General features: G+C 55.3%; 1 protein-coding gene across 1 annotated transcript; it reads left to right on the forward strand.

Annotated features, from left to right (window-relative positions):
• Window positions 1-1,958: 1,958 nt before the first annotated feature.
• MELTF (melanotransferrin) lies at window positions 1,959-26,706 on the forward strand. The gene is made up of 16 exons (XM_060100142.1): window positions 1,959-2,092; window positions 3,916-4,070; window positions 5,194-5,293; window positions 7,710-7,892; window positions 9,839-9,995; window positions 11,136-11,203; window positions 14,121-14,308; window positions 15,048-15,228; window positions 15,911-16,062; window positions 18,761-18,857; window positions 19,819-20,013; window positions 20,962-21,118; window positions 21,218-21,285; window positions 23,070-23,257; window positions 25,764-25,962; window positions 26,400-26,706. The coding sequence occupies exons 1-16, from the start codon at window positions 2,044-2,046 to the stop codon at window positions 26,480-26,482; spliced, it is 2,220 nt and encodes a 739-aa protein (XP_059956125.1). The 5' UTR covers window positions 1,959-2,043; the 3' UTR covers window positions 26,483-26,706.
• The last annotated feature ends 586 nt before the right edge of the window (window positions 26,707-27,292 follow it).

Here is a 27,292-nt window from a genome sequence, read left to right on the forward strand (position 1 = left end):
CACCCAGGTATGTCTGCACCCCAGAAATAGGATCCAGGCTCAAGCTGAGGCAGAATTCCCCATTACACACAGGTATCAATACAAAGCTATGTCCATGCTAAGGCCAGGCAAATGGGCCTGATGTAGAAGCCCCTGGAGCCCAGCAACAGCAAGTTCCCTGATGAGCCACAGTTGAGGAATGACTCCTGAGAGATAGGGAAAGACCCGTTGTGAAAGAGCTCACCCAAGCTCTTAGCTTGTAGCTGTTTGACACCTTATCAGTGTCACCAGGAGTTTTACTAAAGGAACGACTTAATGAACACAAATCTTGCCAGTAACTTCTGGTTGTTCCTGAGTGTGACAAGGTGAGCCTCTTCATCCTCATGGGGTGAGGCTTGCTAAGGACACCTATTTATTCCATCCCCTTAGGACAAGCCATAGCCCTTCTGCCAGGGCCACCTACTATCTATTCATGCAAATTAGAAAGAGGTGCCCCTCCTTCGGATGGATCCAGCTGGGGATGAAAAAACAGCTTCCACCAAACATGCCCCCCTCAGATTCTCCAGAGCAGACAGCTACTGGGGAAAGAAGAATGGCACATCAGAGCCATCATGACCTGCCTTTTACAGGGGAAACAAGCCCAGAGAGGAGAACGAACTTGCCCAAGGTCACACAGTGAGTCAGTAATAACAAGAGTACAGCTCAGGTCTCCTAAAGCCCAGCCCATGTAACGTCCACAGATCATCTCAGGGTGTGATAAGCAACAGTTTCATGGCCCAATCGGAGGACCCAGGGCTCCCTTCCCCGGCGAGCAGAGCAGGCTCAAGGACTGACAAACCCAGACCCAAGTTCCCTTCTCGCTCACTCAGTGTTCTTTTTACACATGTCCTCTACCCAAGACAGGGAGGAGCTCACTCCTGGGTACTCACGGGGGTGGGGGAGGGGTGGCGATGACAAAAGATGAGGACATAAATGGATCACTGAGTAACCGTTTCTGCAGTCCAGTCCCCTCGTCCCCAGTACACATGGAGAACCGCACTTCTGGTCTACATAGAACAGTGCTTCTTAAACCCTGCTGTGCACCAGAATCAAAAACATAGATTGTTGATTGTCTTCCCCTAAAGCTTTTGATTCAGTGGGTCACATGTGGGCCTGAGAATCTGCATATCTAACAAGTTCCCAGGTGATGCTGATGCTGCTGATTTGGGGACCACACTCTGAGAGCCACCAGCCTAGTCCATCTTTGGTCTTCTTCCCATCCTCCAAAGCATGATGGAATGAGCGAGGCTCTGCTGGAGACCTGGGTTCCAGTTCCAGCACTGTCACTGACTAAATATGTGACCCAGGGTAAGTCACTTCCTGTCTCTAAGCCCAAAGAGAGGCAGTGAGATACCCCCACTGGCAGCTCCTCCCCAGTCAGGGCCACATCAACCTGGGCTCATCTCTGTAGCCCCAGATCCTTTGTACAATCTGTGCTTGAAGAGATGCTGGTGAATGAATTTGATTGCCTTCGAGCTTCCTTCCAGCTCAGGCCCTAGGATTCTGACCTCTTCTTCTTTCCAAATCTGAACTTTTCCCTCTCCAGTTGGACCAGATATTTGGGATCTTTCTAGGACAAGAGGAGGTGGGGATGTTCTAGAATTCAGGGCAGATTGTTGAGGTGAGAGAGCCCTGGAACACCCGTGAGCTGCGGGAATCAGGCCCCAGGCAGCAGATACCTTACTCTCAGAAACAGCTGGGCGTGTGTGTCCAGGCCTAGGAGCATGGGGATCAAGAGAGGCCTGCGGTTAGACTCAGCCCCCGCACCGGCACAGGCTCCAGCAGGGGGCGCCAAAGAGAAGCGTAAGGCCAGTGCGGTCAGCGCCCAGGTGTCCAGTCGGGGGTGGGCGGGTGCACGTTAGGGGCGTGGACACCGCCAAGGCACACCCCGGCCGCACTTAAGGAGCTGAAGGCCAGTGCCAGGGAAGAAGGAGGAAGAAAGCCCCGGCTGCTGTTGACCCACTTGGACCCACACCTAGACAAAACCCGCGCCAAACCCAGCCCCAGCTAGCTCTAGACTGCGCCATGCGGGGCCCCAGCGTGGCTCTGTGGCTCATCCTGGCTCTGCGCACTGGTGAGACCCCGCCGCCCGGCCCTGGGAGTAGGAGCTGGGCCGGGGGTCCTGGAGTTCTCCAGACACACACACACACACACACACACACACACCCAGGAGGGTCCCGCGGGCTGGAAAAAGTGTCCTGAACCTTTGTCTCCCAAGAAAGAGGGGAGGCTAGAAAGGCGCGAGGCGCGAAGAAGGACGGGGGAGGGAACAAGCACTGACCGGGGCAGACCAGGATGTCTGGAGGGCTTCTTGGAGGAAGGAGAGGCGCGGGCAGAGGCGTGGAGGGGAGAGCCCTGGAGGGGCGGGGAGGTCCGGAGGGTGAGTGCTCTTGATGGGCGAGGAAGCCCAAGGAGGGTTTGGGAGCCAGAACGGCTCTACTTCTCCTGAGCCCCCGTGGGGAGGGAGGCGGGAGAAGATTCGGGGGGATTGGAGGGGAGGAGGAGAGAGATGCTGCCCGGGAGCGGGCTCCAGGGCGCCCTGCATGGACGGAGGGGTGGGGGGGTGGGAGGCGCAGACCGGGACTCCTCGCGTCAGCACGGGCCGCTCCCAAGGGAGTCACGGTCCCGGACGCTGAGACGTGAGGCCGGACCTCCGGGAGCGGCTCGCGGGGATCGCGGGAGGAAGCTGCTGAAAGGATGGCTTCAAGCCACCGCTCTGACCTCGTCAGTACAAAAAATGGACCTGCCACCCCGGTCCGGACCCGGCAGTTGCTAGGCCTACCAGGGTGCAGCCTTGGAGCACTGGAGAGGGCGAGGGCACCTCCACATTCCAGGGGGCCCCCCGGAGCCAGGGGAGGCGGAGGGGGCCAAAGGGAGGCTGTGGAGGAACCGGCAGTCTTGACCCTTGGGGTGGGGATGGAAAGCACGGGCTGCCTTGAGAGGGTCCCTGGCGGGTGGAAATGGACCCAAAGCCTCAGGCTTCCCAGGAGCACAGGCATCCCTGGCAGGGCTGGCTGGGAGGGTGAGTGGTGGAGGACCTCGGGTCTGCAAAGGCAGCAACCTCAGGGAGCTGGGCACCATGTCTGCTGGGCCCCCAGGATCCCCAGATCACGGGACCCAAGAGGGTCCCCATCAGGAGGAGGGGCCTAAAAGGCAGTCCACTGAGGACCTTGTGTCCTGGCTCTACAGAGGTTTACTTACAACGCAGAAGGTGGTTTCCTCATCTGCTTTCTCAGATGACAAAACAGGCTCAGAGAGGGCAAATAGGTTACCTGAAGTCACCAGCTGGAGGAGCAGGAACTTGAACCCAACCTGCTGACTCCTCACCCTCCCCTTGTCAGGGGCCTGGCGCTGTGCCCACAGAGGGTAGGTCTGCAGGGGGCATAATCACAGATGCTCCAAAAGGTGCAAGACTCCTCAAGGTCAGCCACAACCACTTCCCAGTCTCATGTCCCAGTTCATGAGGAGGGCCCAGGGACACCACTGAGTGAGAGAACCCAATCCAGCACCCTTTTGCTGGAGACACACAGACCCAAGAGGGGCAGGAAACAGCCAGTGCTCCTTCCACCCACCAGGCTGTGCTCCAGGCCAGGGAGGGGTGGGCGGGGTAAGCCCAGCTGCTACCTAGGGAAACCCTCCAGGGCCTATGCAAAGGGCCCGGCTCTGAGCCACGCTGGGCAAGTGCAGGGAGTGCATGGCCCACGCACAGTTTTGCCAGTGAGCCCGGCCCCCTCCCAGCCTGTGACACCTCTTTGTGCCCCAGTACCCCACAGTGAGAGGGCAGGGCTGCTGCACAGGACTGGCTATACATGCTGACGGGGACACTCGGGCTGGGGCTGCTGGAGCTGGGCCTCACTGTCTCCCACCACCCCCACCCCACCCCCACCCCGGTCCCAGCACTCGGAGGGATGGAGGTGCGATGGTGCACCATCTCAGACCCGGAGCAGCAGAAGTGCAGTGACATGAGCAAGGCCTTCCAGCAAGCCAGCATCCAGCCCTCCCTCCTGTGCGTCCAGGGCACCTCAGCTGACCACTGCCTCCAGCTCATCACGGTGAGTCCTCTCCCTTCCGCTCTGCACAGACGAGAGGGCTCTGACTCGGGAGGGAGCGCACAATAGCCTCATTCACCGGGAAAGGCTCCGGAGTCCTCCCCACCGCCAGGGCCCCCGCGATAGGATCTCCTGAGTTTCCCCCACAACAAGGGCCAGCTTGTTTCCTGCCCAGGCGCTGGGAGGCCCAGGGAGGGCCCTGCTCAGGGCACCGGTGGGGAAAGATGTCTGAGAGGCAGAGTTTCCCTGCACAGAGCCTAGACCTCTACATGGGGGACATGACCCGCCCCACCCAGGGGAGCCCAGACAGCAGACCCCTCCGCGGCCCATGGCAGTTACTCACTCCTTGGAGTTTTCCAGAACTGGGCTTGTGTGTTTTCTGGGGCAGGAGGAACAGGGCCAGCAGTCCTGGGTGGGTACATGGTGGGTGGGAGAGCAGTTCTGAGGGGCAGGAGATCTGCTAACTGGCACAGACTCAATTAAGAGGCAGGACTTCAGTACAGGACGAGGTGTGGAGAGAAGCATCGGGGGCAAACACAAGGGGACCCGGGTTTTCATTCCAGCTTAGCCCCTGGTGCACCCCCAGAGCTAATCCAGTCACAATCCATGTGGCCAAGGGCTTGGGCCAGGCTCCACCATGAGGGTAGAAACCAATTATGTTGAAGTACCATTTTACCCGTGGACCCCATTTGTGTTTTAAAACAAAAAGGAAACAATTGAAGAGGATATTTGTAGGATTCAATCTGCATCTTAGAGAGAAAACCCGAGAAACAGGTTAGTGGAGCAGAGGCAGGGGGTTGAGAAACAAGAAGGTGAGGGAGGCTCACTTTTCACTACTTTTCATTTTGTGCTATCTGATTTTTAACTATGTGTAGTCCTATAAAATTAATATTTTTTAAGTAACATAATTATAAAAACAAGGTGAGCCCTTGGTCCTGGTCGGGGGAGACACCTAGGCCCTGGCAGGGAGGGGCCTGAGAGGCTGAGCCAGGACAGGGCTCCCAGGCCAGATGATGAGGACCACGTGGACCTCCAGGGCTTTTCAAGGGGCCCTGAGCAGGTGTCCCTGAGCTCCTGGCTGAGTGCCCCTGGAGCCAGCCTACACTGACCCACCTGTTCCCAGCAGGCCGGGGAAGCTGACGCCATCACTCTGGATGGAGGAGCCATTTACGAGGCGGGGAAGGAGCACGGCCTGAAGCCCGTGGTGGGCGAGGTGTATGATCAAGGTCAGAGGGCCAAGTGGGAGGGGGCTGGAAGGAGAGAGGAGGTCACTCAGCAGTATGTCCTTGCTGGGCCTGGCCCGACCCTGCAGCCCCATAGCTGGTCAGTAGTCCTGTCCCCAGAGCTGGGGGTGCCAGAGACACGAAGGGCTGACCTGAGTTTGTTCTTCCTCGTGGGGAGCCCAGCAGCCCCCTAACCGTCACCCACAAGCTCTTACTGAGGGGCTACCCCATGGCTGGTGTAGTGCGGGGCATGACTGCAAGGTGAACGAGGCATCAGTGATGCCCAGCTCCCCGCACTCTCCAGTGCCCTCTGTCAGATGCAGCGTGGAGTGGGGATGGGGCCAGACAGGAAGTGGTGACTAGGAGCCGCAGAGCCCACAGACCAAGAAGGAATCCCCGTTCTGCCCCTTCCTGTCATCCTGTGTGACCTTGAACAACTTCCACTTCCTTGACCATAAAATCAGGATAGTGGTCCCTGCCCTGGCACATGGATTAAATGAGCCAGTCTGTGTGCACCTGACACATGGTGCATTTCTTTGCCCCGGACCTGCACTCACACCAGACATGCCTCTGGCACAGCCTGCCCTTTGGATACCCACCCCTCGCCTCTACCTGTCTGCCGCAGCCCAGCTCAGCTGTCACCTCCAAAGAGCTCCCCTGGGCCCTCCCACCCCTGCAGAGGGCCTCTCTTTCCTGCTTTCCAGAGCACTGACTCACTCCACAAGGTCCTTTCCCTTCTGTCTGTTTTTTTTTTGTCCTCACCACAGCGAGTCCCCTGAGGCAAGCCTGGTCTTCATCCTTGTATACCCCTGGTGCCTGGTACCCAGCACAGGGCCTCGCTTGGTCACCTGTTGAATTGATGACTGTCAGATGACACAGGACACAGTCCAACCCTGCAAACCAGCCAGGCTTTCCACTCAATGGCCAGAAACAGCCCTGCCTCGTGGGCCCCAAACACAGCTCTTCCTTTTTAATTAATTCAGCACATTCATTGAGCACCTACTACATGCCAGTCATGAGCATAGAGTAGTAAGCAAGAGAACCCATTCCTGCCCTCAAAGAGCAAGAGTCACATAGTAAACAAACACCAAAAACTGTAGTTACAAATGTGCTGGGTGCTGTGAAGGAAGGAAAGGCCATGAGAGAGAAGATAAGGGCTGTGGAAGACTGGCTAAAATAGAGCAGACAGGAGGGCTTGTCTGGAGAGGTGACATTAAAGTTGCACTCTGGGGCTTCCCTGGTGGCGCAGTGGTTAAGAGTCCGCCTGCCGATGCAGGGGACACAGGTTCGTGCCCCGGTCCGGGAAGATCCCACATGCCATGGAGCGGCTGGGCCTGTGAGCCATGGCCGCTGAGCCTGCGCATCCAGAGCCTGTGCTCCGCAACGGGAGAGGCCACAACAGTGAGAGGCCCGCGTACCGCAAAAAAAAAAAAAAAAGTTGCACCCTGAAAAGTGTCCCAAGTAGAAAAGAGCTTGGTGAGTTCAAGAAGCTAGAAAGAGAGTGGGGAGTCAGAGGGTGGGACCAGACAGGCTGCTTAGGTTGACAGGGGCCAGGCTTAGGGGTGCAAGAAATAACACTGGCTTGGTTTTCTAGAACTCAGCTTCATTATGATCATGGGCATCGGACCACCCCGGGCAGTCGTGTACATGTCTCTGTGTGATGGATGCCCTCTGGTCATCAGTCCCATAGAGGAGTCATCCCTGTCTTGTCTGAATGGCCTCTTCCAGGCAACCTCTGGCCCAGGGGAATCTTTTGCAAGGCTGTAGACCCTCGCCCATCCACATGCACCCCATTCAGGTCTTGAGTGATTCGGGACCAAATCGTTCATGTTTCTCTCCTTCTCTGTGTGTGTGTGAGTGTCTGTGTGTCTGTCTCTCTCTATCTCTACCCCTGCATCCCTGACCCAGCGCTGAGAAATCACGTTTTCTAATCTGAGGGAAGTCCCTGCCCTGCTCCCCCTGCTGCTCCCAACCACTTTTCTTCCCATAACGTGATACCATCCCCTCACATCCTCTAAGTTCTCCTAAGGGGCTAGACTTCTGGAAGACGAAAGACTTGCAGGCTACTTCGGCTTTTGGTTTGGCTACAGAGCTCCCTTGATGTGTGCAAATGTAGACCCAGCTGAGTGCCAGCTGGCTTGGGAATGACAAGGGGGAAATTAATGAATCAATTAACATCTCAAGATAATAGCTACCGCAGAGGCTGGAGGGGGCGGGGTCTTGTGATACAACACGTGGATTGCAACCACTTGCTCTCTTGGTACTGGAATGCCATGCACGCACGCACGTGCACATCCACATACATGCACGCGTACACACATGCATCCGTGCACACCCCCGCACCCTTCTCCCGCAGCCCTCCCAGGCAGGGTCCCAGCCTCCTTCCCACCCTCACTCCTCTCCTCTCCCCTCCTCCTAGAGGTCGGTACCTCCTATTATGCCGTGGCTGTGGTGAAGAGAGGCTCCCACGTGACCATCAACACCCTGAAAGGCGTGACGTCCTGCCACACGGGCATCAACCGGACGGTGGGCTGGAACGTGCCCGTGGGCTACCTGGTGGAGAGTGGCCGCCTCTCGGTGATGGGCTGCGACGTGCTCAAAGGTGAGGGCTTGGCCACCAGCGGCTTCTCCCGCAGGGGCTCTGCGTTTCCCCTCGTGGGACAGCCTCCCTCCGGGCTCACCTTCACTAACGCCTCTTTTAAGGGACAGCACAGCCACCTCCCCTGGGCCTCCCCGGACCCCTTGTCGACGGCATGACTCCCTCCTGTCCGCTGGCCGGCCTGCTCCTGCCCCCACTTACATTTCTGCCTGGCTGGCTCCTCCAGGCACTCAACCCTCACTCACTCCTCCGGGGGCCCCCGGCACAGCCAAGCACAGGCCCTGCAGGCCCACCACACGGGAGGTGGCGAATCGCCCAGGAGCACCTCTCACCTGGTGTAGACATGGTTGCCGTTGCCACGAAGGTGTCCTTAGCTTTACAGGGTCAGAAGCCGTATTTTTTCAGGACCCAAACAAGCTGCGGACTTGTGCCCAGAAAGCTCACAAGTGGCTAATCAGAGACCTGCCATTGATTCACAGGTGGTGAGAATAGGGCCCTCCAGCATGTGCCCCGTGAAAGTTGAGCGAGGGCAGGAGGTGCTGAGGGGACCTGGCTGGGAGCCCAGAGCCCTGGTTCTGGTGACCTGGACAGAGGCCCATGCTTTGGGCCTCTTTTCCCGGTCACCCGCTGGCCACCCAGCTGTGTCAGTCTGAGGTGGCCCCTGACACATGACCACCTTCCAAACTGCCCTCTTGGGACCACACCACCCCTTGAGGAGTTTCAGACGTCCCCAAACCCCTTGTTCCTGAGTGTGCTGCTTCCTGGCTTGCTCTGCACATAGGCAAGCACCTGGTCTTTCAGAGCCCAGACTTTGCTGTGGGTACATGTGAGTTTACACCCGGGCTCAGCATGACCTGCCCTCAGAAAGATTACACACTGAACTTCAGTTTCCTCACCTGTAATGGGGAAATTAACACTTACTCCAATGCTGTGGCGTTGGGAGGACTGGGGTAATCTCCACAACATCTTTGCAGAATGCATGGCACAGGGGCTGTGCTCACTGCAGGGACCTGCTGTTATTATGAGCTCAGCTTCCCTCCCTCCCGGTCACTGTGGTGCACACACACGTGATGCATACACACGTGCACACACACACATACACCTGTGCACACGTGCACGCGTACGTGGGCACACGCATCCATGCAGGCACAGACCCACACACTACACACATGCATGCTACCCCCACCTGCACACACACATACACGTGGATACTCTACCCCCGTACAGCACCGCGCACAAGGGCCTGGAAGCCACGTCCTCTCAGATGGCGCCCAGCTGTGGGAGGTTTACCAGTAATTAGGCACATTTATTAAATGTCCACTCCCCTGCGAGGATGCAGAAAGACCAAGAAAGGAACCTGCCCTGGAAGAGCTTGGTTTAGCCGAGCACAATGCAACTGGCTCACCCTACATGGCACTAGGGAGTTCTTGGGCGCAGGATAAATATTTGCCAGGAGGGTGGACTCGGGGCCTGGGTGCTGGCAAGGGCCCCAGAATCCTGCAGATCCTGAATTCGTCCCCAGCCAGGCCTCCTTCTCTGCTGTTTCCCTCCCCTCCCTGTGTTTTGAGAAGTGTAGTCTATAAAATTAATTATACTCTTTAAGTAATCATTTATTTCCCTACTTTCACTGATTAACTCCTTCTGAAATGAAACCCTCAATGAGAACACTATCTGGTTGATAGTTGTCCTGTGTGGCCATTTGGGGGTAAACGTTTTATCCCCCTGAGCCATTTTTAAATAACAGCAGTCACTCTCCAATGCCCACACTTTTGTGGCCCCCGTCTGGGAACCACTGAGCAGATCCAGTGCTCCAGTTTTGCTCAGACTGAAGCCTGGGGAGTTGGGGAGCCCAGCCCTCCTGACTCCAACCCGAGTGGCCTGAGCAGTCCCTGGAGGATGGGGCGGGGTCTGATGCTGTGTGACTGACCCCCTCTGTCTCTTTCCCACAGCTGTCAGCGACTATTTTGGGGGCAGCTGCGTCCCCGGGGCGGGAGAGACCAGTTATTCAGAGTCCCTCTGTCGACTCTGCCGGGGCAACACCGCTGGGGAAGGGGTGTGTGACAAGAGCCCCCTGGAGAGATACTATGACTACAGCGGGGCCTTCCGGTGAGAGGGGCTGGGACGGGGCCACAAGCGCAGGGGAAAAACACCTCGACACAGGGAGGGCCCCTGGGGCAGTGGTGATGTCAGCTGCCTCTCATCAAAGCACCCTTTATATAGTCCATGTGCCTGGTTAGTTTAAAAACCTCAAACTGGTATATGCCTGGCGGGATTTGCTCATAAAATCAACATGTTTGGTATATTTAGAGAAGTAAGGGCTCAGAGAGAAGAAAATGGCCAAAACAGCCTTTGGCTCCCAGATCCCCGTTCTGGTGTCTGAGACCTGGAGGGAGGATGCTGGAGTGGGGGAGCATGGGGGGGACCCCCGAGGCTTGATGCTCAGGGCTGGCCTCTCCCTGCCCCTGTTCAGGTTGGCACTTTAGAGCAGCCCTCCATGGAGACAAGAGAGTCTCTAACTGCTTGTGGTGCACTTCCATCTGTCCACAAAAGAGGAAACACTCGATGGGGGCTGGCATGGGAATCTCCCAGGTCCTTCTGACGGCCCTGGCCACAGTGTTTCCACCTGGAACCCAAGAGCCTGTTGGGGCCCCATGCCCCAGGGTGTAATAAGGGAAATGCAGTTTGGGGCACAGAGAGAAAAACAGTTCTTGGTCCTCCAAGCCAAAGACTCTCGCCCACCCCATCTCTCCTGGTGTCATCCCCCCAGTCCAGTCCCTGCTTGTTTGCTGGCTGTAGGGACCCAGGCAGCCCCTTTGCCTAGTAGGCCCTGACCTGCCTCTGTCACTGGGCAGTGACAGAGGATCCACAAAATCCTTGTCCCTTCCGCTCAGGGCTTTTGGTATGACCTCGGGAATCATCTTCAACACATCCTGAGTGTTAAGGCTCCTGATCAAGCAGCTGCCATATGATCACCCACTCCTTTCAGGCCCCAAGCTCAGCTGTACAGGATCTATACGGCTTATAAAGGATCTCTCCCTATGGGAGCCACTTTCTCATCCCCACTTTACAGGCGATAGAGGCTAGGAGGGCTCCACAACTTGCCAAAACCACACAGCCAACAAACTAGGGAACTGGAACCCAGGACCTCATGACTGTGAAACCCCTGCCCTCCATGACCCCACCCCCCATGCCCAGGCCAGACCTCCCGAGGTGGAGGATGGCCGCTCATTGCTTCCACCTGCACAGGTGCCTGGCAGAAGGGGCCGGGGATGTGGCCTTTGTGAAGCACAGCACGGTGCTGGAGAACACAGACGGTGAGTGGAGGGGCTGCCCCCAGCGGCGGATCTCAGGGCCCATAACGCTCCCTGACAGAAAGAAAGAGGTGGGGCTCACGGATGAAGCTCAGCGGCTCTGCGGGCAAGGGAACCCGCTGAGCGGCTCTGCCACGCTCTGATACGTTTCTGGCCTTGGGTTCCATTTCCGTGTGAAGATTCTGCTTTTGAAGAAAAAAAGTTTGCAAACCTCTGCACTAGCTGTCATCTACTGTCCCTTCCAGCCTTTGTTCCTTTTCCTGAAGAAGCCATCCCTTATCCCTGGACGAGGACTTGTTAAAGATGGGTTGGTGTTAGGTGTTGGTCCATTATACCATTGTCATTTAAAACTTTTTAGATTTTGAAATAATTGAGCTTTAGAAAAGTTGCAAGAATAATTCAAAGAACCCCCATTTATTCCTTATCCAGATTCCAGCGTTGAGCATTTGCCACGTGGAATTGATCATTCTTTCTGTACGTGTGTGTGTCTTTCTGAACCATCTGAGAATATGTTTGCCCACATCACACCCTTTAGTACATGTCTCCTAAGAACAAGGTGATGTGGACCTCACCACAGTGCAGTTATCAAATTCAGGAAATGTAGCATCGACACAATATTTAAGTTACAGTCCATGTTCCAGATTCACTAATTGTCCCAATTCTGTCCTTCGTAGCAATTTTTTCAGGCCAGGGCCTGATCTTTGATCACACATGGTATTTAGCTTTTAGGTTGCTTTAGTTTCCTTTAACTTGGAACAGTTTCTCAATCTTTGTTTTTAGTGACATTGACATTTTTGAAGAGTCAGGCCGGTTATTTTATAGAATGTACCCTAATTTGGATTTGCCTAAGAATCTTCTAGTTTTTTTTTAATTGAGGTATAATTTACATACAGCAAAATGCACCCTTTTTGAAGTACTGTTCTATGAGTTTTGCCAAAAACATACTGTTATATAACCACCACCACAATCAACATAGTGACTGTGGCAGACCTTTCACCCCAAAAGTTCCTTCATACCCCTTTCTGGTCAATCCCTTCCAACCTCCTCCCTGATGCCCACCAGTCAGACTTTTGTCTCTACAGTTTTGCCTGTTCCATAATGTCTGATCATTGTCTTTTTAAAAGAATCATTATCTCTTTTTTTTGTTAATCTTTCCTTTTAAATCAGAAGGTCCATCATGTAGTCTGACATTCATGAAGGCAAACAACATGAACCAGATTGGAGAAAAAACTGATCTGAAAAAGGAGACATAGGATTGTCTTCAGAGCAGGACGATCCTATGATGAGTCAAGCAAACGAGAATTTGGAAGATGGAGAAAGAATTAGGGGTGTATTGGGTTAAACCCATCTCTTTTAAAATGTTGAGGATAGTCTAAGGAAACCTAAGGAAGTAATTTTTTAAAGAGTTGTCTTCAGGCAAAAAGGTTGGTAAGAGCAAAAGAGTAGAATTGACATAAATGTTCAAAGTAGTGAAGTAATATGGTTTTAATTGTCCCTAGTGAAGAAAAAAAGGAGTGGCAGATCGAAATACCTAAATGATGCATTTGTCTTGAGGGAAGGCCAAATGATCCCTTGGAGCTCTATTGCAAAGGTTTTGCAGCAGTTTATAAATAGAGGAAAGTTGGGGAGTGGGGAGAGAATGACACTGAGTAATTGTTGAGAGTGCTAAAAATTATCATGCAGGGGCTTCCCTGGTGGCGCAGTGGTCGAGAGTCCGCCTGCCGATGCAGGGGACACGGGTTCGTGCCCCGGTCCGGGAAGATCCCACATGCCGCAGAGCGGCTGGGCCCGTGAGCCATGGCCGCTGAGCCTGCGCGTCCGGAGCCTGTGCTCCGCAACGGGAGAGGCCACAACAGTGAGAGGCCCGCGTACCGCAAAAAAAAAAAAAAATTATCATGCAGACATTAAAAATGACCTTTATGGACTTTTCCAAACTATTACTCTCTTGGTTTTCTGGTTTATTTTTAAATAGTGAATAGAGTGTTCATGATCCCACAAATTATCTTTTTCCCTCCTATTTTCTAGCAGAGGTTTATCCTACTCATTTTAAAATTTAAAAGTCATTAAAATATTGTTATGTAGGGCCATCTGTGGTATGTCTTATTGCATGAGTTACAATCCTTGAAATTCGTCTTCTTAATATTCCTATTTGGTGTTGATATTCGCACTTATAAATGAGTTTTATGGAAAGCTTCCAGTAATGTGGAAACATATTTTTAAATAAGTAGGGTGCAAAATTGCCTATCGTGTATGTCCTTAACCATATTTAAAATAGTTAGAAAATAGAATAGGAAAAAGGACATGGAGGAAAAATACCAAAATATTAATAGCTGGAGTTGTGGCTGAAGCTTTGGGAATTTACCCTTTTCTCTCTGGGCCACGGTTCTGGTGAATTCTGTCAGGGTTTGTTTCCACCATGGCCTCCCCCACCCATCCCCTGCCCTCTGCTCAGGGCTAAATTTAGTGCCAGACAGCAGTGGTGAACTCCTGACACATTTCTCTCTCTCATCCTAAGCTTCTCTTACTTTCTTACTCTTTTTACCTTTAATGAGCAGTTCTGTTTATATATATTGAGTTATTGTCAGAGATTTCAAATCCATTTTATTACTAGAAATTGGTGACAAATAAAAAAATGTAAGTAAATAGACACAGTCTACAGAGACACCTGGTTTTGTGCAGTGCAGCCACCGAGCTCCTCTTCAGTCTGAGTTCTGGTCTCACCTCCTGGTGTGGTTCTGCGTTCTCACTTCTTGGTGTGGTTCTGGTTCTCACCTCCCGTAAGGGTTTCTTTTCACTGTGGGTCTGTGGCCATGAAACCCTAAGCTCTCCCCAGGCTCCCTCTCAAGGGTCCTCCCTGATGTCCCCACCAAGCCTCACCCAGGACAGGAGTTGGCTCACCACAGGATTCCCATCTCCCCAGGGAAAACCCTGCCCTCCTGGGGCCAGACGCTGCTATCACAGAACTTCGAGCTGCTGTGCCGGGATGGCAGCCGGGCTGATGTCACTGAATGGAGGCGGTGCCACCTGGCTCGGGTGCCTGCTCATGCCGTGGTGGTCCGGGCCGACACAGATGGGGGTCTCATCTTCCGGCTGCTCAACGAAGGCCAGGTGAGTTCAGGGTCCCCCACACAGTTTCTCAGGGCGATGCTGGACCTTCTCATCTCTCACTGGGGTTGGAGCTCAGAGCCATCCTGGGGCTGGGCCAGCCAGACGAGGAGGGCCAGGACCCTGAGGCCCTACCCTGGGACAGACCCCAGCTGGGGAGCCAGACCTCTGGGGTGTTCAACCTCAGGCCAACTCAGAGTGAAGAAGGGACCAACTGTACCAGCTGGCAGCGAGGAGAGCTGGCCAGAGTGGGGAGGCCAGGGGACTCAGGCACCCCTCAGAGAAAGCTCCTGGAACTTGTGGCTCTTAAAACAAAAATCAGAACATATGAGCAAATAAACAAAGTGACAAAACCAATCAATGTCAAAGTATACCATTAATTAAGTGTGGTGAGTAATGTTTTGCTGAAACCGCTGCTTACAAGAGCAGCAGGTTTCTGCCCGTGGGCCACACCAGCTTTAGTTAGTTTTGTTCATCCATACCACCGATGCTCAGCCCCATTGCTTGTGCTGAGTACCATCGCACACCTGGGCCACGAGCCACGTGTTCAACAGGCTGAGTATGAGAAGGCAGAATGCACTGGGGGAGCACAGGGCAAGGAGGGAGATGGAGCCCCCCCTTGTACTCAGAGTGGGTGCCTGGCCTGAGAGCCCAGGAAGAAGGAAGTGGTGGCTGAACTGGGAGGAAAGGATTTGCCCCTGCAGCTGCTCACCAGCCCACACCCCAACCCCTTGACACACAGCGCCTGTTCAGCCATGAGGGCAGCAGCTTCCAGATGTTCAGCTCTGAGGCCTACGGCCAGAAGAACCTGCTGTTCAAAGACACCACCTCCGAGCTGGTGCCCATCGCCACGCAGACCTATGAGGCATGGCTGGGCCGCGAGTACCTGCATGCCATGAAGGGTCTCCTCTGTGACCCCAACCGTAAGTCCAGCTGTCTCTTCTCCCGCCGGCCCTCGCCTGACCGCAGGCGTGGCCAGGCCTTCTGGAGAGGTGGCCAAAGGAGGACACTCACCCCAGAAGGTGTGCCTGTCTCTTGGCCTCGATGGGAACCTGTTGCTTCCACCTTCCTGCCTCTGGGGGTAGGGGAAGAAGACTCTGGAGTCGCATGGCCTGCTGGACCCTGGAAACCCCACCTGCTCCAGGGGGTGGGATCCAGACCCGAAGGGTCTCCTTGCCCCTCCATACAGAATGTGTCAAGTCCTGTCATTGTCCCTCCACCGTGCCTCACTCCTCCTCACCACATGGCCACGGCCCTGGCTCTGGCACTGTCTCTCTCCTGGACCCTTAAAGTAGTCTACAAATGGGTTTTGCATCTATCCCCCGCCCCCGCGTATCCACCACCTACAGCCAGGGACATGGTATGCCGGGCCTGAGTTGTATACACGACAGCCGTGATCTGCCTCAAGCGTCCTCACAGCCCCTTGAAAGAGGTTCGGTGGTTCCCTTTCTGGGTAAGGAAACAGGATCAGATGGTGAAATAACTTACCCCTTGTAGCTAACCAGGGTAAGAGCCAGAATTTCCCTTGGGTCTGACTCCAGGCTCCTCCTGCTGGGGGCCAGCCCCGAGGCAGGCCAGCGTGACCACACGCCCACACCCACACAGGGCTGCCCCACTACCTGCGCTGGTGTGTGCTGTCCACGCCCGAGATCCAGAAGTGTGGAGACATGGCTGTGGCCTTCAGCCGGCAGAGGCTCAAGCCGGAGATCCAGTGTGTGTCCGCCGAGTCCCCCCAGCACTGCATGGAACGGATCCAGGTGGGAGCCGTGTCGAGAGGGGCAGAGAGGGTCAGGTGGGTGGGCAGTGGAGAGCGGTCGCGCCGTGGGAGGGGCGGTCCGACTCCCCCTGTTGGACACCGGCGCGCCCCCGCGGGGAACGCCCCCTCGCGGGAGAGGCCCCCCCGGGGGTGGGCGCCGGGAGGGGGAAGAGCATGGCGACGGGTCTGGCTCCCTCGGCCCCGGGATTCGGCGAGCCCTGCTGCCGGGGGGCTGTAACACTAGGGGTGGGTGGGATGGTCGGTCCTTCCCGGCCCTCCGTCTGTCCCACCTGGTCTGGAGGACACAGGGTAGCCTGCGGAGGAGAAGGAAGTGTCCTGTGACAACGCCACAGAGAAGGGGGAAGAGGAAGTGGCCGCAGCAAACAGCCACCCCACCTGGGGGGCGGGGCAGAGGGGGGCTCCCCCGCACTGAGCAAGTGGGCAGGCGGCAGAAGGACCGTGAGACTGGCTCAGCTTGGCACTCATGACCCTGTGGCCTTGGGCAAGCCCCTCCCCCTTTCTGAGTCTCAGTTTCCCCTTGTGCACAATATGGGGTGGCCTTGGCTCATCATTTATTAAACTGCAACCCAGTCAGAAATACATTTTCCATCAATCACAGTCTAGTACACAAAAACTGTTCTTTCAGATATAAACATGTAAAGATATGTATCCCCTATAGAGAGATATGAAGCCAAACAGTACTTACCTTCACTAAGTGCAATGTGCACTGATAGTCTCTGGGGTAGTCTATCCTAGTCTTTTTTTTTTAAGCTTGTCATGGCCCATTAAATTGACTAAGCCTTCGTTAATATGCCTGCTGCCTGTAGTTTAAAGCACAGGCCGTGTCTCTGAAAGCCCATTCAGCTCTGTCCTGCTTCGCTTCTCTGACTGGAGACTGAGACCAGGAGTGGGAGACGCGCCCGAGGCCCTGCAGTCAGGGATGAAGTCCTACAGGGTTCTCCTCCACCCCTGGGTTCCTGGACTCATTTCCTCCTGCTTTTCAAGAGCTACGAGGTGGGGCCTGATGGTGAGGAGCCCTTTTCAAGGTGGTCCCCGAGTGCAGGCCAAGTCACAGCCCCTCAGGTGCGTCCACCCTGCCCCAGCCAGGCAGCACATGGCTCGAGAAGAGGCGAGTGGGCAGGAAGGACCGGGGCCCGGGATCGGAACACTAACAGTCTCACAAGCGCGCACTTCCTGTGTACCGCGCACTGTGCTAAGCCTTCATGGGGGTTTCCTCAATCCTCACAACGACACTGTGCGGTGGATTTGATTACTATCGTACGTGGAGACTGGGGCTGGGAGAGGCTGAGGAAGTAACTTGCCCCAGGTCACCCAGCTCAAGGGCGGGGGAGCCCCTATCCCCAGGGGTTGGTGAGAGCCGGATGTGGCACCGAGGGAGGGGAGCCCAGCAGGAATCAAGGAAGGGGGACTTAGCGGTGGGGACTCTTTTCCTAATCCTGGGCAGCTGTTCTGTGGAGGAGCGGCTGTTCCAGGGGCACCAGAGCAGGGAGAGATGCAGGGAGATGCAGCTGTCTCCAGGCACAATCCTTCTCTCCACCTGAGCTCACAGAGGGCCAAGGGGCTGTGCAGGGGCCTGTGGGGAGAGGAGTAGATCTGGGGGGTCCCTGAGAACCCCAGCCAAAGGCTCAGAGATCCTCAGTTCTAACTTCTAAGGTTCTCAGAGGTGATGTCCAGTGTAGCTCTAACACCCATTTCCTGCCTGACCACAGTGATGCAGGCAAGGAAGGGTCAGCTGGCTCAACCCCTGGGCTGTGGGTTAGGGTCTGGATTCCTCCCCAGCACCACACCACTGTGGAGAAGGTCTGGGTGGGAGCAAAAGGGGTCCCCCAGAGAGGCACCCTCCAGACTCAAAATGTCAATGACACTGCCCGTTATTCCATCGTCATAACCTCATGCCTCTGGCCCTGAACAGCATCGGGCACCTTCCTGGGGTGCAGGTGTCCCCTCTGTCCCCGGGCCCCAGCTTCTTCCCTTGGGGTATGGCTTGATTATCAGTTAACCTCTTGGCAGGGTCTGAGGAGCCACCTGTCCGGAGACTTCAGAATGGACACGTGGGGTGGGGTGCAGCTGACCTGGAGGGCTCTAGAGGTTTCTGAGGGAGAAGGGTCCTGGGCCCCTCCTGCTGGCTTCTGAGACAGGGCTCTATCCCTCAACCCTGGAGCCTCCTCCCACAGACCCTGAGACTGCCATCTTTTCAGACCTGGCTCATTCATCCATTCACATATGCATTTGAGAAATATGTATTGCATTCGTGCTGTGTGCCAGCCCTTGGCCAGGTGCTGGGGATGCAATACAGTGCCCCAGGTCTCTGAGGCTGGCAAGCCGTGGGGAGACCCACACCGAGCATGAGAGCAGGCATTGTGCTGGGTTCTGCTCAGAACAGGGCCTGGCAACAGGAGACCCTCAGAAAACACTTGCTGAAAGATTGAAAGACACCCATGAATGGGAATGCTGGTGGTGGTTTGTTTCGGGCCTCTGGTCCTCCAAGCATCTCTCTTGCCTGCCCATCTTCACAAGGAGAGGAAGGGGCAGATAGGGCAAGATGGGGTTCCCAGGGGAAGGGAGCCTGAGGCCAAAGTCCCCGGGAGACCCAGCCTTGGCACCTCTTGTCAGATCCCGACACCCAGAGCTGTCCTGGGGCCCACTCTAGCCTGGCCACTCTTTCTGTCCCCCTGCAGGCTGGGCAAATCGACGCTGTGACCCTGAAGGACCAGGACATTTACACAGCGGGGAAGATATACGGCCTGGTTCCGGCAGCTGGGGAGCACTATGCCCGTGAGTGCAGGTGCCAGCCACCTGGCCTCGGCTGGGAGGTGGTTGATATTTTTATATTTATAAAAATGACTCATCAGAGCCTTTCTCCCCGGGCCAGTTGCTGTCTATCACAGGCAAGCCACACTGGCCCCGGGCACAGGGTGCCCAGCCAGTCACTGGAAGTCTGGCGGGCTTTGGAGAACTTTCTGTAAAGGGTCAGAGAGTAAACACTTCAGGCTCTGCAGGCCACACACAGACTCTGCTGCATGTTCCTCTTCTTCTTCTCTTTTCTTTTTAACAACCCTTTAAAAATATAAAAATTATTTTTAACTTGCAACTCAGGCTGTACAAAAACAGGCTGAGTAATTTGCCAAGCCCTGAACTAGAAAGCCTCCTTGGCCTCTTCCATCCAGACCGTGTGGCTCACGGAAGGTGGCCCTGGGACCCTCCTTCCTGTCGGCTCAAGAACACCTTCTCAGTGGCCTGGGCCAGGACCCAGGTGCTCTGACCTCAGGTCTCCTCCACTTGGACGTGAAAACTCTCTCATCTTAGGGAAAGCACTTCTGCAGCCTCAGCTATGCCTCCACCTTTCTCCCAGGAGATGAGAAAAATACCACCTGAGTGTAAGGAAAGAAACAAATTCCTCTGGGTGAGGACTGTTAGAGGGTGCACAGAATGCTGAAAAGTGGAGCCCCACGGGCTGCTTCTCAGCAGTGAGGGGACACGCAGGGGTCCCGCTGCTGGATGTGCTCCCTGAACACCCACCCGGCCCTTGGCCTGGGCGCTCCTGAGCCCAGGCAGCCAGGGCCTAGTACCAGCGGGTAGAGGCGTATGGGGCCAGGACCACTGCTCTGAGGTCAAGAGCAGCAAGAGGGAACGGGTTTGAGGGAAGAAACGCCCCGTCAGGATCCGGCCCTGACTCGTGCTCAGCCGAGGCCACTAAGCATTAGATGAGGGGCCTCACTGGTGTTCCCTCCCCCAGCGGAGGACAGGAGCAACTCGTACTTCGTGGTGGCCGTGGTGAAGCGGAACAGCTCCTATGCCTTCACCCTGGACGAGCTGCGGGGCAAGCGCTCCTGCCACCCAGGCTTCGGCAGCCCTGCAGGCTGGGACATCCCCGTGGGCGCCCTTGTGCAGAGGGGCTTCATCCGGCCCAGGGACTGCGACGTCCTCACAGGTACCAGCCTCTATAGACACACAGATGTGCAAGCTCTTCTTTGGGGTTGGCTGGCATCAGGGCCAGCTCTGAGGGCTGGGGTCCTCTCCCAGCAAGACCCCACAGAAGGCAGCCCCAGAGAGATTTCCTCTTCCTCCTTGACATGCCCCTTGTTCTTGGGAAGGTTGGGGAATATTCTTGACTACACTTGAGACAGTCAGTGGTGTCTGGTTCTGTTGAAGGTGCCAGTGCCCCTACCCACTTACTCACTCAGAGTGGAATAGTTCCAATGGGCATGGGGAGCAGGGCGAATGCATTGGCCCTGGGCCTGGCTGTACCACCATCCAGTCATGGGCTGTCCCCCTGGGCATCTGGGGGACCTTGTTGAAAGTGGCCAGCCATCTGTATAAGTGCTGAAGAAGACACGTTCACCAGGCACCCACCATATGCTATACGCAGGGCCCTCCCTGGGTGTTAAATCATGCACATTCCTGGTGAAGGGAAGGCAGGAGGAAGCTGGCGGCACACACACCTCTGTCCTGGCTGGCACCTCGGGGGAAAAAAACACATTTTTTTCCTAACCACCCACACAAGCACATGTAAGGTGTTAGAACTGGCTGTTCCCACTCCTAGACATCTGGGCGGTTGCTCTGACTGGAACAGAAGAGTTTATGAGGTAGCGAGTTCCCCGTCCCTGAGGGAGTTCAAGGGAAGGCTGGGCGGCCACTTACCAGGGGTTGTCACGGGGGGTTCCTGTATCTAGACAACGTCTGCAATGCCCCCGTCCCTGTGATCCTCACAGGAGGAGACACGCCACTCTGAGCTGGTTGGGCACTGGAGCGGACGGGTGGCCTTGAGCCATGGGGCGGGCCAGTGGGCAGATCTGTGCGGGGAGCAGCCCACCCGTCTCCCCGCTGGCCACTCTTTCTGCTGCTGGCCCCTCAGCACAGCCCTTCCCCTCTGCCCCAGCGGTGAGTGAGTTCTTCAGTGCCAGCTGTGTGCCCGTGAACAACCCCAAGCACTACCCATCCTCGCTGTGCGCACTTTGCGTGGGAGATGAGCAAGGCCACAACAAGTGTGTGGGAAACAGCCAGGAGAGGTACTACGGCTACAGCGGTGCCTTCAGGTACCTGGCGGGCCGGGAGGGGTGTGGGGAGGTGGTCCTGGGGCCAGGCACAGGGGTGGGACCTTCTGCCAACACCTGTCTTGGCTTCTTGTGTGGCAGGTGCCTGGCTGAGAATGCAGGGGACGTTGCCTTCGTTAAGCACACGACTGTCTTCGACAACACGAATGGTATGTGATGGTGCTGGGACACGGCAGGGCCAGATTCTGGCGGGGCTGTTCCCCATCTCCAGCAGAATCCAGGCGCTAGATGGTGCTGGGACTGTGGGCCAAGTGGCAGCCAGGAAAGACTGAGTCTAGAAGGCTCTGCCCCTTGGGGATCCCAGGAGCTCCAAAGGCCGAGTGGTAAGAACAGACCTCAGGCCACGTATCCAAATGCACAGGTCACATGACAGTCTTTATTTGTCTAGAATCCAAATCCCCATTCCACTGAAATGGTGGAGATCAATCAATTTGGAGAGAACCCCTTCTGGGGTGTTTATATGGCACCCAGGTGTGTGGGTAGAGGTGGCAGGGGCCTCTCTCCCCAGGGTTATCAGTTCACATCAGCATCTGGTGTTTGGTCCTGAGCAGGTCAATGACACGCGCAGGGACATCACTCTGCAGCCCCCACGCCGTGTGCGGCAGGGCACACCCCCATTCACATCCCACAGGTGGATTTTTTCTCTGGAGTCACCTTCGTGGGCTCCACCCGGGAAGAAGAGCCCAGGAACTCCTCCAGGACCCCTAAGCCCCCACCTGAGGTCCTATCGGTGTGCAGGCCCTTGACCGTGCATCGCTCCCCTGCCCCATCCTGTTCTCCCTCCTCAGGGAATCTATCCATTTTGAAGACTGAAAGCTGTTTCCCTTCAACACTTTATTGTTTGCATTTCCTATATACTCTGCCTACACCCCTGGCTTTGAAACCCCAAACACTGGAGGTTAAGTCTTCTCCACTCTGTCCTAACACATCTCTTCCCAGGAGCTCAGGGCAGAAAGGCAGAAGGCCCGAAGAGGAGGAGGACATTGGCAAAGGGAAAGCAAGACATGCAGGGAAGAAACATCAGTCAGTGTTTCAAAACTCAGATCCCACCCTGCCTATGAAAGTCACTAAGCTGTACACCAGTTGCCCCAAGAGAGCTGGAAGGGTTCCAGGCCCTGTTGCCATACCCCCCTTCCCCTGCCAACCTCCCACCAAGAACACTGGGCATCATCCCCGAGAAGGAGGGAACCATGTGCTCCTGCAGGAGCTGTGAGCCCTGCCTGGTCCCAGCCTGTGCCCTCTGTGGTCCTGGGCTGAGGGCTGGGGAGGAGGCAGGGCCCTTGCGAGGTCACCTGCAGGGAGGTGACCGCCTCCCAGGGTCACTCAAATTCTTTTATCTCTGCTTGTGAGCCCACCTGGAGTTCCTTCTGGAAATACAGGAAGACATAAAAATAATGTGATTCCTAAGAGTAGTGTTTGTCAGGAAGCCTTCGGACCAACCACCTGCATCAGAATGACTGGGTTGCTAGTTTAAAATGCAGATGCCTGGGCCCCATTCTAGACCTACCTGATGAGATTCTTTGCAAGGAGGGGCCTTTGAAACTGCATCTTACAGATCCATACTTGATGTTATACTTCTTCTGGCTTGAGAACTCCAGCTCTTAGGGGAGGAGCCCATCCCACCCTGAGACCTGTAACACACAGATGGAGTTCTTTGCCGGGGAGTGATTAAGAGCCTCAGTTTCTCCACCTGTAAAATGGGAGTGATCATCCAGTGCAGAGTTACATAGTGCATACTTCCTATTCCCTACGAATAACCTGATTAGCCCAGCTGGGTTCTCTCACCCTGACAATACAGCAGAGCAACTGAAGAATGGAGAGGGCTGGGGAGCTGGCCAGATATCACCGCCCCTCCCCAGCCAAGGATTTGGGGATCCCCCGAGGAGGGCAACCTCTCTCTATTCCTCTCCCTGCCTCTGCTCCATCCCCTCAGGCCACAATTCTGAGCCCTGGGCTGCTGAGCTCATGTCGGAGGAGTACGAGCTGCTGTGTCCCAATGGCGCCCGGGCCGAGGTGACCCAGTTCGCAGCCTGCAACCTGGCACAGATACCGTCCCATGCTGTCATGGTCCGGCCGGACACCAACATCTTCACTGTGTATGGACTGCTGGACAAGGCCCAGGTGAGCCAGGGTAGGGGCTGCCTCACTGGGAGGAGGGTGACAGAGGGGAGCCAAGCCCCTGGGTCGCCTCAGTCTACCTGGAGCAGACTTGAGGAGAAACTGAGGAAGCCTGAGGGGAATTCTGTGATTTTCACTTAGCCGAAGCCATCCCTCCAACCACTGTGCCCTCTGTCACCTACATCATTAATTTTCCCTTCTCAGCCGGACTATTCTCACCAACATACAAACCTGCTGTTATTTCTACCATCTCGTAAAAACAAATGAACCCTCTTTTGGCCTCACATCCCCTGGTAGCCGTAATCCCACTCCCTTTTACAGCAAAACTCCTTCAAAGAGCCATCTCTATTCCGGAGTCATCAGTTCCTCCTCTCCTGGTCTCTCTTAAAGATAGAGACTACTCTGGAGAGGCCCCACCAGGGCCCTGAAACTGCCTTGGTCAAGGTCACAGTGACCCATGTTGCTGAATAGCGCGGCTGTTTCTCAGTCTGCCTCTCCCTGACCTCTCAGCAGCATTGGCTGCAGCTCCCTCTTCCTGAAGTTCACCTCCTTCCTGGATGCAGTTCCCCCGCTTGGTTCCCAGGGCCCCACGCTTGCCTGGCTCTCCTCCTACCTCTCTGTCCTCTCCTCCCAGTCTCCTTTTTTTTTTTTTTTTTTTAATTTGACCCTGGTGTGAAATACATTTTATTTTTTTAATTAAGGGTACTTTAATTAATTAATTTATTTATTTATTTTTGGCTGTGTTGGGTCTTCATTTCTGTGCGAGGGCTTTCTCTAGCTGTGGCAAATGGGGGCCAGTCTTCATCGCGGTGCGCGGACCTCTCACTATCGCGGCCTCTCTTGTTGCGGAGCACAGGCTCCAAACGCGCAGGCTCAGTAGTTGTGGCTCACGGACCTAGTTGCTCCGCGGCATGTGGGATCTTCCCAGACCAGGGCTCGAACCCGTGTCCCCTGCATTAGCAGGCAGATTCTCAACCACTGTGCCGCCAGGGAAGCCCTCCCAGTCTCCTTTGCTGGTTCTTCCTTGTTTCCCTGGCTGGTAACCACCAGAGTGCCCCAGGGCTCAATCCTAAGCCCTCTTCTCTGTCGGCACCTGCACCCATATCGATCTCGTCCAGCCACAGGTCATTAACTACAGTCTATATACTGATGGCTCCTAAGTGCACATCCTCAGCCCTGCTTCAGTCCCACCCTTTAATCTCAAACTTGCATCTTTAACAACTACCTACTTGACATTTCAATTTCTAACAGGCATCTTGAGCTGAACAAATCAAAGTTGGACTCCCCTTTTTCCCTCCATCTTCCCCACTTCAGTGAATAGCAGCTTCAGCCTTTCCATTTCCTCAGGGGTCAGCTCAGACTCCTGTCTTCCTCTCACACTCTACTTCCAGTGCATCAGCAAATCCTATTGGCCTAAAACCAAATACCTAAAACACACCTGAAATTTGAACCCAGGCTGTCTGACAGCAGGGCCCCTGGTTCCCAACCTCCCCCTCTACGCACCCCCGACCTGACATAGGCTGAAACTGACCTCCTTTCCCTCCACCCGTAAGCGCCACAGACTCGCAGAGCCAGCTGGCTCTCCAGGCCAGTTCGTAACCTTTGAAATGATGTTTGCTCTCATCTTCCCCACAGAATCCCTCTGTCCCAGGAGTTCTTGACTCTGGGTCCTTGGGCTTCCCCACGGGTCCCAAACCCTCTGAAGTGATGTGGAGGAAGAGCTCTGTGTAGATGTGCCCTTTTCTGGGGAGAAGGCTGAGAACTTTCATCAGATCCTCAAGAGGATCCTTGAGTCCCCCCAGAAAGATCAATAACCACCTTACTCTTTCTTTCCCCCTTGATTGGTATTTAAAAGCTGACAGAAGCATTCATCCATGTTCTCCTGATGTCCTATATGTACTCATAATTTCTCACATCCCCTCTGGCCTCTTTAGTGACTCTCTCAGGGCAGGAGCCATAGCACACTCACCCCGAGGACCCTCAGCAAGGGAAGACAACAGCTGCTGCAAGAACCTCTTGGGTGCTAGGAGGGTGGGTTAGTAAAGGATATTCAACTCACCTAGTACCTTCTAGTGACAGAACAAAAGGCTGTCTTATGAAATCATTTGGGTTTGGGGAAAAGGACACCCATAAGATAGAGTGAGGAAGCCTGATAGAAGAGGTTAAGGAGTGCTGAGCAGGTTTAGCAAACCCCTCGGTTATCTCAACTACATCATCTCTCATTTCTGAGTCCTTCTGCCTGTAAGGCTCAGGCTTCAGTTCTGTATCCAAGAGCTGGTTTGGTGTGATGTTTCTGAACGGCTGTCTTACTGTGGTGGCTATGGTCATCTCTTCCTCCAAATCTGCTTTGGTAACAGAGGTCAGTGAGTTGTCAAGCTTGTGATTTCAAAGCAGAGTCTTGGCACCTGACTTTCCTTGCTCCTTGGTGTATAAAGCAGTTAGTGGCAAGTGATACCCAGGTGACCCTTTGTGAGCCCAGATGCAAAGCAGGTCTGCTGTGTGCTTCCAGGACCTGTTTGGAGATGACCACAATAAGAATGGGTTCAAAATGTTCGACTCCTCCAACTACCATGGCCAAGACCTGCTTTTCAAGGATGCCACCCTCCGGGCAGTACCTGTGGGAGAGAAGACTACTTACCGTGACTGGCTAGGCCCCGACTACATGGCAGCTCTGGAAGGGATGTTGTCTCAGCAGTGCTCAGACACAGGTAGGGCGGGACAGGCGGGTTCACACCCCACAGAGGAAGAGTGGGCATACTCCCTGGGCATCTTTCACCCAAAACCTTGAGTGAACTGAAGGGCACTCTGGGTCTTTGCAGACGATCAAGGTGAAGTGTCCTGGGAGGGTCTGAAACACTGGCTGTGGAACCCAGACAGACCTGGATAATGATTATAAATGCTAAAAATAGTCACCCAAAGAGGATTCAGGCAACTGCATAAATATACATGTAGTATAATTGTGAAAGAAATGGATGTGTAAAGAAACCAGGGGAAAGAAAAATTGTAATAGGGTAGCCAGAGGGAGCCCGAGGTGAGTTTAGTGCCCGAAAGTATTCTCCATCTAGTCCTGCACATGAGTGCCAGCGGGCCACAAATACAGCTCTCGGCCCTCGGAGGCCTTAACCACCTGTGTTTAATCCCTCAGCGCTCGTCGCTTCCAGGGTCTCCCCACTCCTGATGCTGCTCCCGCCAGCCCTCGCGGCCAGCCTCCTCCAGCCCTGCCTCTGAAGCCGCTCTGGGCAAGCCTCGCCCTCCCTTGGAATGGAAGCCTATTCAGACATCTCCCTAAATAAGGCCGCTCTCCTCAGTAAATCCAGTTAACACTGCTCAGGGGGAAACGTGTGCCGGGAGAGGAAGCGTGAGAAACCACAGAGCTCCCCAGGGCTGCGATTCCAACACTGAAGCTTCTGTGATCGCTCCAGAGTGGGATAAAGAGAGATGTTACAGCAAAGTCCCCCAGCTGGACTGAGCAGGTCTCTCCCTCCTGCTGGAACCCAGCCGCTGCCTCCCCGGCGCCGCCTGTCCCTCTGCTACCTGAGGTGGTGCGCTGGCCCGCCTCCCAGTCACGTCCCACCCACAGGCTGGTACAGCCGCTGCCCTGCAGATCTGCAGGCTCCCACCACACGGATCCTCACCAGCCTCGGCTTTGGAAGAGACCGGTTGCCAGGGAAACAGGCTGAACCCGAGCTTCCCACACGCCCTCTCTGCTGGAGCTTGCCCTGCTGAGCCGCCCAGGGGGCCTGCTGAGATGACAGGCCTGCCGGCCCCTCCCTGACAGTTCCCACCTCCCCCTCTGGAGAAGGGACACCACAGCCAGCACCTCCCGTCAGCCCCCGCTCCGTCTGTCCTCTGGACTCCCCATGCCAGCCTCCCCCCAGGATGCTGTGTCTGTTCACCAAGGCATCACCAGATGAGGCTGGAGCCAGACCCCCCACCCCGCCAGGAGGCGAAGCTGCTGGGCACACGCAGCCCTTTGTCCTTGTCTTCTGTGGCTAGGCGTGGCCCAGACCACCGGGCCCCTGACTGTGCTGGGCTGGG

This window comes from Mesoplodon densirostris, chromosome 5, assembly GCF_025265405.1.
Source record: "Mesoplodon densirostris isolate mMesDen1 chromosome 5, mMesDen1 primary haplotype, whole genome shotgun sequence".
NCBI classification, from domain to species: domain Eukaryota; kingdom Metazoa; phylum Chordata; class Mammalia; order Artiodactyla; family Ziphiidae; genus Mesoplodon; species Mesoplodon densirostris.

What these genes read in the sequence shown, in the direction of transcription:
- MELTF (XM_060100142.1), top strand. Translation starts at nt 2,044, where the DNA reads ATGCGGGGCCCCAGCGTGGCTCTGTGGCTCATCCTGGCTCTGCGCACT. An exon ending in AGCTGGGGAGCACTATGCCC is followed by an intron (nt 18,858 to 19,818) that starts GTGAGTGCAGGT and finishes TCCCTCCCCCAG; the next exon opens with CGGAGGACAGGAGCAACTCG. An exon ending in TCAGCAGTGCTCAGACACAG is followed by an intron (nt 25,963 to 26,399) that starts GTAGGGCGGGAC and finishes TTAATCCCTCAG; the next exon opens with CGCTCGTCGCTTCCAGGGTC.